This window comes from Furipterus horrens, unplaced genomic scaffold (assembly GCF_987537825.1).
Source record: "Furipterus horrens unplaced genomic scaffold, mFurHor1.1.pri manual_scaffold_6, whole genome shotgun sequence".
Taxonomy (NCBI): domain Eukaryota; kingdom Metazoa; phylum Chordata; class Mammalia; order Chiroptera; family Furipteridae; genus Furipterus; species Furipterus horrens.
The window spans coordinates 147453842-147468017 of NW_028327176.1; the positions used below are offsets into that span (position 1 = coordinate 147453842).

Here is a 14176-nt window from a genome sequence, read left to right on the forward strand (position 1 = left end):
GCTTATTTCATTTCTATTAAAGTCTTCAAGGTTCTCTAAGTTCTTTTCACATAAAAAGGATTAATGCCCTCTGGAGATATTGTCGACTATATGGATTCCAGAGTTCTCTTATTCCTCTTTCAGCACTTGCCCAGTACTCACTGAGTGTGACCCAAGTGACTCATTTTCTTCTATATTGCTTGTAAAGAGTTCATGTTTTATACAGTTGTGTAAGCTGCTTATGTTTCTGAAAAAGGTGCCTTTATTATTATTTGTTCATGCTAAATCCTATTTTAACAATTTTCAATTATAAAATTAGAGATTTACTTACTTAGAACAAAAATAGAACTAAAGTATACTAGAATTCTGTTTCATTTCAATGTGTGAGGCATCATACTAAGCAGTAAGGATAAGGCACTGAATGAAACCAAAAGTTCTTCTCATGGAGTTTACAGGCTAAAAAGGAAGACAGACAGTAAAACAATATTTAAAATGTGATAAATTCAAGGAAGAAGTAAAGAATGTTATAAGAACAAGTAGCAAAGGAATTTGACCTAATCTAGGGTTTCAGGAAAGGCCTTGATAGGAAGCCTACTTTGAGGCAACAGTCAAAAGGCAAACAGAGTAAACCAACCACAGATGGTGTGTGGGAATGAGCAGGGGTGAGAGACACTGCTGCTTCCTCACTCCAGACAGAGGAAACTGCAAGAAGGCATGGAGTGAACACAAAAAGACAGACTGGCACATTGAACCATAAGAAGTAGAACATGACAGGAGTGTAGAGGATTAGTACAGAAAAGTACTAAAGAAGTAAAAGACCAAATTATGAAGAACCTTGTAAAGCACATTAAGGGTCCTAAAGATGATGAAGAGCCACTAAAAGTTTTAAGCAGGCAGGTGACAAGATCAGATATGTTTTGAAAAGATTACACCAACTGCAGACTAGATAATGGAAAGAGGACAAGATTGAAACCAAGAAAATTAGTCAGTACTTATGCCATCCATCAGTTAGTTTTTAAAAGGCGGTTTGAAGTAGGTTGGTAGCAGTGGGTATGAAAGGAATTGGGTAAGTTTGAGAGACATTTCAAATGAAAAAATTAGATGGACTAAGTTACTTACCAAATGTCAGGAATATGGGAGAAGGAAGAATCGAAGGATGAGTCCCACATAAATTAAATAGTAGTAATTAATTAGCCAGATGATAGGTCTACTTGCCAAAATAGGAAGGAAATATGGCAGATGATCAGGTTGTTGGGAGGGTTGAGAGGAAGTAAAGATGATGAGTCCAGTTCCAAACATACTCAGTTTGAATTCCTTCAGGCATCTAAGTGAGGATATCCACCGGACAGACATATAGATCTAGAGCTCAGAAGTAAAATCTTGGGAGTTGTCAAGACACAAACACTAACACTCAAGACATAATAGTGGATAAGAGGTCTAGGGGGAAATAGTGAAGTGAAAAATAATAAAGGCAAAGCTCTGAAGAATGCCCACACCAAGGAATAAGCAAAGGAGGGAAACATGGCAAAGACGACCACACACACACACACACACACACACACACACACACACACACACACACACACCACACACACACCACACACACCACACCCCCACCCAGAAAGGCAGAAGCAAAACCAAGAATATTAGACCCTGTGGAGCAAGAGAGAACAGAATTACAAAATAGAGAAAACAGTCAATAATTCATTCAAGCAAATGAAAATTTAAAAACAGACTCTAGGTTTGGCAAAAAGAATGTCATTAGTGACTTTGGCAAGAACATTCTGCTGTAGCAGTCAAAACGTAATCACAGTGAAGTGGTGGGAGGTGGATATAGACAACCTTTTAAAAGTCTGGCTATGAAGGGAAAGCAAGAGGTTGAAAGAGAGACGGGTCAACAGAGGATTTAAGACAAGCTAAATGCCGAAAAGAAGAAACCAGTAGATAAAAGTTGAAAGTTGAGAAAGCAGCAGTGGGGATGGGAGACTACTAGAAACCACCGGCTTCCTGAGAAGGCAGGAGATGGGATCCAGAACGCAGATGAAAGATTGGGCCTTGCGTAGGAGGAAGGATATCTTTTCCATTAAAACAAAGAGAGAAGAAGTAAACATGTGTCAGTGCAAATAGGATTTGCAGACTTGGTGGCAGAAAATTAAGGGAGGTCCTATCAGAAGCTTTCCATTTTCTTTGTGAAATAGGAAGTCAGGTCACCTGTTAAGAGTGAAAGATGATATCAGGGCTCAGAGAATAGTTGTAAAGAACAGAGACACCTGACTAAGGAAACATAAAAGGACTGCTGGGTAATGTTTAGGGTCCACTCAGATTGATGGCCATGTGTCTTGATTGTGAGAGTTCCTCTGGTAACAAGTGACAAAATATGAATACAAATTAGTATGTATGTTTTTACATTAGACAATCTAAATGAAAACAACAGTTTAAATGAATACAACAGAAACAACAAAAATGGAAAAGCTGCCTAGTTTCTAACAAATTTCCTTCTTAACATTCCCTGCAAAACAGGATATAATTCTTAATGACAGGATATAGGCTGAAAGATTTATGCCAAGACAACAAATCAAAATGCAGAAATAAACAGAAAATTAACATTGATATGCTTTTCCAGTCCTGGCCGGGTGACTCAGTTGATTAGAGCCAACCTGTACACCAAGGGTTTGTGGGTTTGATTCCCAGTCAGGGTGTGTAAGGGGGGCAACCGATCAATGTTTCTCTCTCACATCGATGTTTCTTTCTCTCTCCACCCACCCCCTTCCTTTCTCTCTAAAATCAATAAACATATACTCATGTGATGATTTTTAAAAAAAAAAACAAACTTTTCCAATGGAAACAAAATTCAGAAGACTGTTTGAATAATAATTACTTAATTTATAAGTTTGGTATGAATGGAGATTTAAAAACCTAGTTTCTAAGAAATAAGCTATAAGCATTATAAAAGTAAACTACATTCCCACTCACCTATCCTTATTGTACCTGAACACAAACGTCATGGTGACAGCCCGGAGCTTTGAGAATGTCTGGGAAAGAAATACACTAGCTCTCAGGCCATATTTTTACCTCATTTCATCCAGAATCTCTTAAAACATATAAAGCAAGCAATTAAAAATACTTTCAAGCTTAATTAATAACCCAGACACATGTGAACTAAAACCATACAGGCACTAAAATGCTCACCAATAATTCCAAGACTAACCACTGCTAATGTTTTTGTACATTTTCTTCCTGTATGTATTAACTTTCACTTAAGTATATTGTATGTGCACTTAAAAAGCAAGATCTGGATTATCCTACACGATGTTAAACCCTAGTTTTTGTTTAATACTTATTAAATGCCTATTACCACATATTCTTCAAAAACTTATTCATAATCACTGTAAGTTTCTTTTGGGTGAAGAATTAGGAAAAATTCAAGAAAAAAAACAATAACCTATTAGACAAAACAATCTTATTCCCCCTATCTTTTGCCCCTTTCTGTCAATGAAAATTGCTAGAAACAGCTAGAAAACAACCTATATTCTAGTTCTTACAATAGTCTTTTCATACTTAAACATATTTATATATACAGAAGAAAAAATATTGTATTTTTTACTTGAATTTCTTAACTGCAGGAAGTATGTCAAACACCATATTCTGATTCAAAAGTACACAGAGTTAAATTATATTTTTCTCAGTTTTTGCCACTTTAACCAATTAGACACATATATTCCTTTGTTTAGATTCTATTAGAAAGCAATCCAAGGTTAAAAGTTTTAATAAAAATAGAAAAGTCTAGTGTGGAAACAAAACATAAATGATATCCTAACCCATACTATAGGAGTAGAGAAAAAAAATACATCTAACAAATAAAATTCTTCTAAAAATAAACTATGGCCACAATGTTTTTAACTACAGAGGTTTTCCTAAAGACAGAAAAGAAAACTGTTGAGATTTCCAGCAGTCTGACTTCCCACAGCTCAGGCAGGCTCAGGGGCACTGCTGCTCCCAAAGAGGTAAGGGAGAAAGCAAGGGGCAAGCTTTAAGGTGAAACAAGAAAGAGTCCAGGAGTACAAATACATTTCCCACTTACCCAGATTATCCTGGGTAAACAATATTATGTAAACCTGAGACACACACACACAAAGTTCAATGACAACTGGGTATCTTTGACAATTAGGGGCTATTCAGTCAACAGGCAGAGTACTATTATTTCTGACAGATGCTTAAAGTTTGGATTGTATGTGCTCTCAGAAAAAGAAAAAAAAGAAGATATTTGATATTCTTTTTTAGAAATGATAATATACTAACTCAAACTGACAAGTCTATATACAGTGATTTATGTTATTAAATAATATATTTTATATAATATATATTAGCTCATCAATATATGAAAACACACACACATGTTCATATGTTCACTGAACTATAACAAAGAATTTGTCAAAAGTTGCTTGGAAGCACCTAAAGACAAAAGAATCAAATCTGAACCAATTATTTTCAAAATAGCTTCCTATTAAAAAACAGAACATATGATTTCATCATCGTGTGTGTGTGTGTGTGTGTATGCATGAGAACAAGCAAGCCAAGAAGGTCCCATATCAACATGTCAATAGTGGTTTTTCCCTCTGGGTGGTAAGAATAGAGATGACTTTAATTACATTCTTTTTGATGATCTGTGTTTTCTAATTCTCCATAGTAAGGATGTATAATTGTATATAAAATGTTGGATAACAGCCTCCAGATTCTTAGAGCTTTATTTACAAAAAGGAACAAAGCCAGACATCCCATTTGCCACCAACATACTTACATAATATGGTTCTGCCTCCCGTTCAGTTATCTCATCCTGATACAGGGTGAAGCAAGTCGGAATTCGTCCAAACCACACATCTCGAAGCACATCTTTGTCATCTGTCATTCTTCCAGTGGTTAAAGCAGTACATATAGGCTAAATTCTTTTTTCAACCAAAGCCAAACTGAAAATAAAATGAAGAGCATTAATCAGATCCTTGCAAGGATGAATGAACCTGTTCCAAAACAGAGAAGAGATATTTTAAAAAATGAATGCCAAAATCAGTACAACAAATTCTAAATGCAAAGCAGTCATTTATTTGAAAGATCATAGATGTAATAACCAATTCAAAATTACACACACTAACTAATGAACCACAAAGTGAAACAACAGATGCATCATTCTCTCCAGTCTTATCTAAACAGAACTCTTCACTTATGCCCTATGGTCCCTCAAAATCCAACTCCAAAATAGCATGCCCACAATTATCTCTGCCCCATATTTTAACCTTTCCTACTCCAAATAGTTCATTCCCAGGAAAAACACACACACACACACACACACACACACACACACACACACACACACAAAATAATAATAATAATAATAAACCCTGGAAAACATCTTTGGGCAAATCTATTCCCATTCTAAATTTCATCATGTCATGATTTGATTCCACCACTATTTCCAATCTTATTTACTATACTTCTTTTTAAAAAACTCTCTAGCAAAACTGGCCCCTTAAAGCCCTGCTCTCTGTCCTACCACCCCCCATGCCTAGTATGCTCTTCTCTCACCTGTTCAAATCCTACCTACACAGCAAACCTAGCTCACAATCCTCTGCCCCAATGAAATAAAAGTTCTACTGTGAAGGCAGAATATCCCCTCTACCACAAATAGAGCACTAAATCTGCAAACTGAAATCTTCTGGATATGGTAGAAAGACATGTCTTCTGACCTCTGTAATACCCAGGTGTCTTCACGCACTAATATTCTATAACTAGATAACACCACAACATACTCTGAGTAAATGCTGAAACCAATACTGCTGGTACCTGAATACTGAGACTCAATAGCCTTCCATACACATACACACACGCGCGCACACATGTGTATATATTGCCCATCTTTCATAGACTAATTAGTTCATAATTTATCATATTGTATCATAGAGAAACATTTTAAACAAGCATATTAGTTTAGCCAAATAACAACACTGAATTATTCAAGGAGCTTTTCTCTTCCACTGACCAACACCAAGTACATCAAGACTGCCATAAATTAATCAAAGAAAAACTCATGTAAAGTTCTAAATTTGTATCACTATACTTAAATGCACCTTTGAGGTCAACTGGATGCAATGTAATCTACAGGTAAATAAACTGAAAGAGGTGGAAAAATCTGCCCAACAAGAGCACTTATTAAGTCTATCTGTGATAAGAACTCTGGTCACTTGAACTGAGTTTTAACTTTTATTAAATTACATCCATAAACAAAACTGAACTTATGAGAGGCACCATGATGGGGGGGGGGGCGTTTCAAATGTAGAATATAAAACTAAATCACTGGGACTCAAAACCTAACTCCACCACCTACTGTGTGACCTCCAGAAAGTCACACTTCTCTCAGTTTTCTCATCTATAAAATGAGAATAATAGCCCTTACCACACAAAATATATGAAAATTAAATCATGTAAAGTACTTAGAACAATGCCTATTAATATAGTACTATAAGCATGTCTATCATAATTTACAGAACCAATAAGAGCATGTCTCAAAAAATGTTTAAAATTCATAAAGATTTCAAGAACTAAGAATAATCGAAACCATTGCATAATATAAGGATTATAAAAGGAAAATAACTGAAAATAATGCACTGAACATTGCAAAAATAATCCTCAACATAAAGTCAATAGATATTTGATCATTTGATATGCCCAGCTCTGTGGCAGGTACTGAGGGCACACAAGGTGATAATGACGGTGATAACATAATAACAACTTTTTTAAAAGCTTAGCCTTTGCTCAGAAGGTAATATATGTAAATCTACTAAACATACCACACATGTTCATGTCCCTTCCATGGCTTTGCTCATGCTGGAGGTTCCCTGCCCTAAAGTAGCCTTCTCCACTGTGTCTTTCCAACTTAGACATGCTGCAGGACCCTTTCTTCAACGCATGACTCAGGCAGAACCTGTTTCCTCACCGCACCTTTATTTTCTTCCACTGCAGCACTTCCAGCCTTACAGTAAAGATTCTTATCTCTGATTTCTAATGTCATATTCTCTCCATTATATCATAATGATTGTCAACTGTGCCTTCCAACCCCAAAATATCCATGGTTATAATGAAATATTACTTTCAGAGAGCTTTCATAAGGAAAGAGGGAGGGGAAGAAGTAAAATATTAATATATCCCACAATGTTCAGGGAAGAATTTTAAAGGATATGGAAATTGAAGACTGGGTAGAATATGGACAGGCAAAGAGAAGAGGACAAATATTCCACTCAGGGCAGGAAATGAGCAGAAGCAACATGTGTGCAAACATTTTAGGAAGCTCTGGGTTGAGAGAAGTAGATAATGAAAGAGCTGACATTGTGAAAAGTCTTCATATCACATGTCGATCCTAGGCAAATCACTTTACTTCACTAAGCCTCAATTTCCTTACCCGTAAAATTCACCAAGCTATTCTGGGGAGAAAAAAAAAATCTAAAGTGTGTGATGTGGCATTGGACACAAACTAAAGTGCTGAGAAATAAGAGAAATTATTATTCTTTTAATGTCAAATCTGTAAATGTAAACTGAGACTAGATCATGAAACATACCAAATGAAATATTGTGGGTTCTCGACTTCATCCCATAAGCCTAGAGTGTCTGTAAAGTTTTATAATGAAATAAAAACAACTAATAGCAGGGCACAAAAGGTGATCCCAAGTCAGATAGAATCAGCCAGGAAACAATTTCAGCAACTAAGGCATAGAATAATGAGTGCCCGATCTAAACTGGTTGCAGTGGAATGAGAGACAGACATGGGGTTTTTCCAAGGAAGAATGAACAGAAGTTGCTGAAAAACCGGCTGAGGGACAAAGAACAGGACAGGAAGATTTAAAGGCTGGCAGCAGGCAATACAGCAAGGTAATGAGCTAAGGGGTTTTGAAATCGGACTGACATGGGTTAAACCCTGACTTCCACCTATAAGCTGTGTGTCCTTGAACAACAAATCTGACATAGCTGAACCTCATTTCTGTAAACTAAAGATAACTCTAATTTCGGAGGACTTTTGAGTGTTTAGAACCTGATTACCACTCAATAAATGGTGTGTGTATTTAATATATGGTTTCTTTGTGCTTCCGTGGCCCCTCTGCTTGAACATCTTTTCCCTCTTCTTTTGCCAAACTCTTAATCCTCTTTTACGAGTCAGCTTAACATCAGCTCCTTGGGAAGCTTTCACTAAGCAACCTCCGATCTAATTACTTCTATAATAGCATGTTATTAACCATGCATTGCAGATATGTTTATCTTACCTGTCTCTTGCCTCTCCCCACACTGGACTGAGTTCCTTGACAGCAGAAACTGGATACCTCTGTATCCACAATATTAGCATAAATAGCACATAGCAGGCTCTGGAATTTTTATTGAGCTATAAAATACATAAATATGTAAAATACATAAATCCAAGTTATACTAGCTACCTAAGAAACTTTTCCACCTAAATGCTTTTCCAAATCAGTAAAAACCACACTTTAAATTCATCAAATTTTATAATTTTAGAAAAATACTTTCCCCTTTCATACACTACACTACCATCATCATGCATCCAATTTGAAGGCAATGTTCTGGAGCCCAGAAATCCCAATCCATGATGCAATCTACTAGAAGTAAGCTTCTTGAGGGGCTACTTCTTGATTGCTGTATTCTCTACATCTAATTCACAGCCTGGAACAGAGCAGGTGCCCAACCAATAACAAATAGCACAGAGAATATAACAAAAATATGATGCACAATTAAGAGTCCTTTTCAACACTACAAACCAAGAAAGGCTAACCAATTATTACCTGAAGCTATTTGTTAACAAAATCCCCAACTACCTAGAAATTACTTAAAATATCAAATGTCTACTAGTAGTAAACCTGTGAACATCTAAAAATAATAATCTATGCTGGCTGATCTCTCTTTAAATTCATGAATACTAACCTCAAAAGTGGGCCCTAGCCCTGACCAGCATGGCTCTCAGTTGGTTTAGCATTGTCCCACAAAGCCAAAGGTTACAGGTTCAATTCCTGGTCAGGGCACATGTCTGGGTCGCAGCCAGTCCCTAGTTGGGGTGCATGCAAGAGGCAACCGATGGATGTTCCTCTCACACATCAATGTTTCTCTTCCTCTCTTTCTCCCTCCCTTCCTTTTTCTCTAAAAATAAATAAATAAAATCTCTCTCTTTTTTTTAAGTGGGCCCTGAGTACTGCCCAGGGTTCCTACATTTCTTTAGTCCATTTATTCTCCCACTGTTAATAGATAACCATTTCATATCTTCTCTCTGCCCAAATTTTCACGTCTACTTCCTCATTCTCAGCTAAGGACTGGGCTTCTACTTTCTTCTACCTTATAACTACAGATAAGTGATTCTCAACAGGGTTTTAATAAGCAGCCCCACCTTACCCTGGGGGATACATAGTTCAAAAAAATTTAACCTACATCCCAATGTTGAAAGGCCCAGGGCTCAGTCCTTTAACCACACCTTTGGAACTCTCTCAAGGTTTTAAATATCACTTATCCATTAACAATTTCCACATTTATTTCTTCAGCTCAGACTTATCTTCTGAGTTCCAGTTTCATATATACTATTGCATATTGTCATTTCATTTAAAAATTTAGCATGTTGCATAACCGAATGCTTTCAGATGGTCCTCCCTCTTCTCCCTACTACTCTGTGGTGTTTCCCAAATCACTAAGTGCTAACTGTTCTTTAGTGGATCAGGTTCTAAACCTTGGAATCTTCTTCAACCCCCTCTTCACATCTGATGGATCTAGGTTAGACACAAATCAAAAAAATCTGCCACGTCTCACCACCTCCACTATTAGCCCCATCTAAGTCACTATGACCTTTAACCTGGATAAACGCAACAGCCTATCAGTAGGTCTCCGTTTCTGCCCTTGATGCAGACAGACAACGTAGCAAGCAGAAGATCCTTTAAAACACAAGTCAGATCACTTTCTTCACATTCAGACTAAAAACTTAAGTTCTTACAGAGTCCTATAAGGCCATCTGTGACTTGGCCCCCTTCTGACCTGATTATAGTCATACCCCCCGGACTAGTTGGGGTTCAGAAGTCTTCAAATCCTGTATTCACTGCATTTTGACCAGAAAAAAATGTTCAGCACTTGGCGCTTGCTCAAGACTAGTTGCACATGCCAGAATTTGTATGAATTACAACACCTCCCCAAAAGAGAAAATGCTTCATAGTTCGGTACTCCTCGGTTTCGGCAGTCACTGCGAGTTCTGGAAGGAATTAAGAATGAGTACGGAGGTACCACTGTATTCTCTCCCCTCTGGCTCAGTCAGTTTCAGCCAAACTAAGTGGTATACTCCTCTTAGGGACTTTGTGGCTGCTTTAATTGGCTCTCTTCACTACATCCACACGTCCCCCTTCTTTGCCACTTTTAGATCTCTGATCAAATAACATCTCTTCTAAGGCTACCACTGCAATTTCCTGTGCATGCCACCAGCGTTCCCCTTCATTGCTTTATTTTTTTCTCTCTAGCACTTCTCACCACCTGATAGATATTTGAATTAATTTTTATACTATCTTCTCCCCCTGCCCCCAAGGTGAACTTTACAATGGAAGGGATTTCTAGATTTTTGTTCATTGTTGTTTTATTTTTTGCTCAGTGCCTAGTACATAACAGGCACTTGGTATTTGTTAAATTTATAAAGCTAACCTACACTATAAGTGTATATATTATTCTAAGAACTTATATCCATGTAATGAATACCATTCTCTTCATTTCCCCCGATTTTAACCAGCACAACTTTGAGAATCAAACCACATGCTTAAATCTAGTGCAAAATTCTAAAATTCTCCTCAACTACTACCTTCAGCCTAACATCTTTACTTTCAACTTCAAAATTCAACCAATAACTTCCTCTATGGAAATCACAAATAATTCAGTTCCGATCAAAGTACCCACAGTCCCCAAAACTCTCAGCTTTTGAAAAGCCTTGAGGTTCGGTACTATATGATAGTCTCTGGATACTGATTCTTGCTGAAGACCTGCTGTACCTCCCCACTCCAGGAAAATCTAGAAGCAATCCAGTTTCCCTAGGTTCCTCAAGTTCAGGTATGATCTGAAAACAATCCAAAGTATATTAAAGTACATAAAAATAGCACTAAATATTATTAAAATGAGACTTGAATGAATGCCGTTGGGAAGATAAATGACAGGAAATAACCACTGAATTCGGATAGAATTTGAACTGCCGGTGAAATACCTGATTTAAATAACTGTTCCAAAAAAAAATGCAGGTTCTGAACTAAACTCTAGAGCCTGGGTTTCTCACCTTGGTAAGGAGCAGACGTATTCCCCGAGAGATCTCACAGGCTACACCCTCCAGACAGCCCAAGGGATTCGGGGGTGACGAATGGCCAGCCCCACCTCCCGGAGAGGAACCACCTTCGCCCGCCATCGCCGCCCCGGGGGTGCGCTCCTCTAGCCCGACCCACGCCCCACCTTCTCACCACACCTGCTTGGCACCTCCCCAACCCTCCTCCTTCGGGCATTTTCTCACTCTGTTGGGGACATACACACACACACTCACACAAATACCCTACCAGAAGCACCGGCTCCTCCTCCGGCTTCCCGTGCTGGTGAAAAGGATCGGGTTCCCAGCTCTGGACCAGCGGCCGCGCAGGGCTTGACACACTGTCCCGCAGAGACGCGTGAGCCAGGAGTCCCCAGAGCCCGCGCAGCCGCAGACCGTACCAGAACGGTAGTGGGAGCCAAGCCCTGCTGCACTTCCGCCCTCCGGTATCCAGCGAATACAGCCCGCAGCGCCGCCGCGCAGCCCTGGAATCCCACCCCAAATACAGTCACCCTCGGCGCCCGGAGATGACGTCACGGGGCCCCACGTGGTCCGCCCTCCGCCCTCCGAGTTCGGTCCAACCCGGCCAGGAGGCGGGAGCCACGCTTAAGCATGCGCAGACAGAGCGGAGCGCTTGAGTGTGGGATCAAACTCCCGGCAAGTTCATAGCTTACACCTCTTAAGAGGTTCTGGTGCCTTTCCTTTCGTGTGGTCATCGGTGTTTGGGGACGTTAATGTAACAGTTCTATAAAAGCAGAGAGTTTGAAAAATACTCAGACACAGCCTCACTGGAGCTTGATTGCAGCATCCCTCTCCTGCCTTCGCAGAATAATTTTAATAAAACATTGGTTTTCAAAGTGTTTTTAAATCCATTGATACATCCCTTCTTCCTCATTTAGCACACACAACTCATTACATGACTCAGTTCAGGTGTTGGAACAATTTCCTTGATCCGCCTCAATAATTTTTTTGAATTCCCCATGCCAGAATTCAATAAATGTTGAAATAAACTAAGCTGAACACGAGCTTTCTTCCATGATTCCTATGAGTTTCACCTTAGGAACCAAATTCTTCCTCAGAGGTTAGAGTTTAAGTAGAAAATAGTGGTTTCTCTTCCTACTTGATCAGTTTAAAAAGTATCAGCAAGGAAAGTTGAAAGTGACTGAGGCACACTGCTGTTAGCAGGGTGGGAGTCCTGCAGGCACCTGGCAGTCAAGGGCCTCCAACACTACTACCTTCTGTCTCGAAGCCAGTTTTGTCATCTGCGTGGGGAAGGCATTGTATCCCCAGGACAAAATCACATTTCTGTTTTATCCTTTTCTCCTTACTCAAATGACTCCTCTCAAATGTTGCTAGAATGGAAACTCCTAAAAAGCAGAGACGAATTTCTGTTTATGAAAGACTGCAGACTGGAGCTCTACATGCCAGAACTGGACTACTGGTATAACACGGTGATATACTCAAACCTACTGTGGCAACTCAACACATTGTGATATTATGCACATACTAGTTTAAGCTTCAGTTCTAGTTGCCCAAACTGAGAATTCCATGCTCCAGAGGTGATCAACATCAGAAAGACCACATTCCAGAACAGCTATCACAAGGTTCTCTGTTATCACTATCTTGATCCACACGTCATGGTTTGCTGCTTAGGACAGTAAATGTCAGAGATGAGGTTTTATTTTTGGCTTTCTCAGAAGTATGATCAATGTTAGAAATGGGAATTCATTTATGAAATTAGCAGTAGTTAAGGTATGTGGATGGACTAAAACATTTTAGAGATTCTTGTAACCCTTGATGAACAGAGTAGAGGAATTCATGAAGCCTGTAGCTCAATCCCTAAATTTTCTTGTCCTCTATAAATGTTATGGAATTCAGCCTCAGGAATGATGTTACATCTGCCTTAAGAGAGCCATAGGAATGATGTTACATCTGCCTTAAGAGAACCTGTTTGGCAAGGGGACAGTGAGATTACCTTAAAGGGCAGAGAGCTGGTGGTTTCATCAAGCTTATAGAGCAGGTTGTATGAACTCTTTCGTTTGATAAATGTTTATGTGCATCAGAATTTGATTTCAGATTGGCTTCCATTATAATCTCATATCCAGATTATGGGGAAGTAATTAATCCTCACTCACCTCAATTTCTTTGTAGCAATGGTTTTCTATTGAAAAAAATTGAGAATTATACATGATGAAATTTGTCTTGGTCAGTTAGCAAAATTGGCAGGTATACAGTTGATCCTTGAACAACATGAAGGGTTAGGGGTGTCAACCCTCAAGCAGTCAAAAATCCTTAAAAACCTTTTGACTCTCCCAAAACTTAACTACTAAAATAGCCTACTGTTGACTGAAAGCATTACAGATTACATAAACAACTTGCTAACATGTGTTTTGTATGTTACATGTATAATATGCTGTATTCTTACAATAAAGTAAGCTAGAGAAAAGAAAATGTTAACAAAATCATAATGAAGAGAAAATGCCTTTACAGTATTTATTGAAAAAATTCTATGCAAGTGGACCCACCACAGTTCAAAGCTGTGTTGTTCAAGGGTCAACTGTATTCTCTTTGCACCTCAAAATGTTTTTAAAATTCTAAAAAATCTTAAATGGTAACATATTTCACAAAATTCAGATTTCTGGCTTATCCTAGAATCTGACAATCCTGGGCCCGCATGACCACATGGCAACTATGTGCTGGTGTAGAGAAGCAGCCTACCCCCTTTTAGACCGAGCATGCCCTCTACAGATTACTACTGATTCCACAGTATCACTTATTTGGACATAAAATTACCTACCTGGACACTAGAGGTATTGGAGCTTAACATTCCTGTATAGCTCT

General features: G+C 38.6%; 1 protein-coding gene across 2 annotated transcripts in view; it reads right to left on the reverse strand.

Annotated features, from left to right (window-relative positions):
* Nucleotides 1–11878, reverse strand: part of ATG5 (autophagy related 5) — a 155727-nt gene extending 143849 nt beyond the window's left edge. Inside the window, exons 1-2 of one of the 2 annotated variants that reach the window (XM_090279714.1) lie at nt 11586–11878; nt 4778–4943 (exon numbers count right to left, since the gene is read on the reverse strand). In XM_090279714.1, the coding sequence (XP_090135840.1) occupies nt 4778–4885 (108 nt within the window). In that variant the 5' untranslated portion in view covers nt 4886–4943; nt 11586–11878. The remainder of the gene's footprint in view (nt 1–4777; nt 4944–11585) is intronic. The other variant, XM_090279712.1, reaches the window with a different exon arrangement.
* Nucleotides 11879–14176: the final 2298 nt, after the last annotated feature.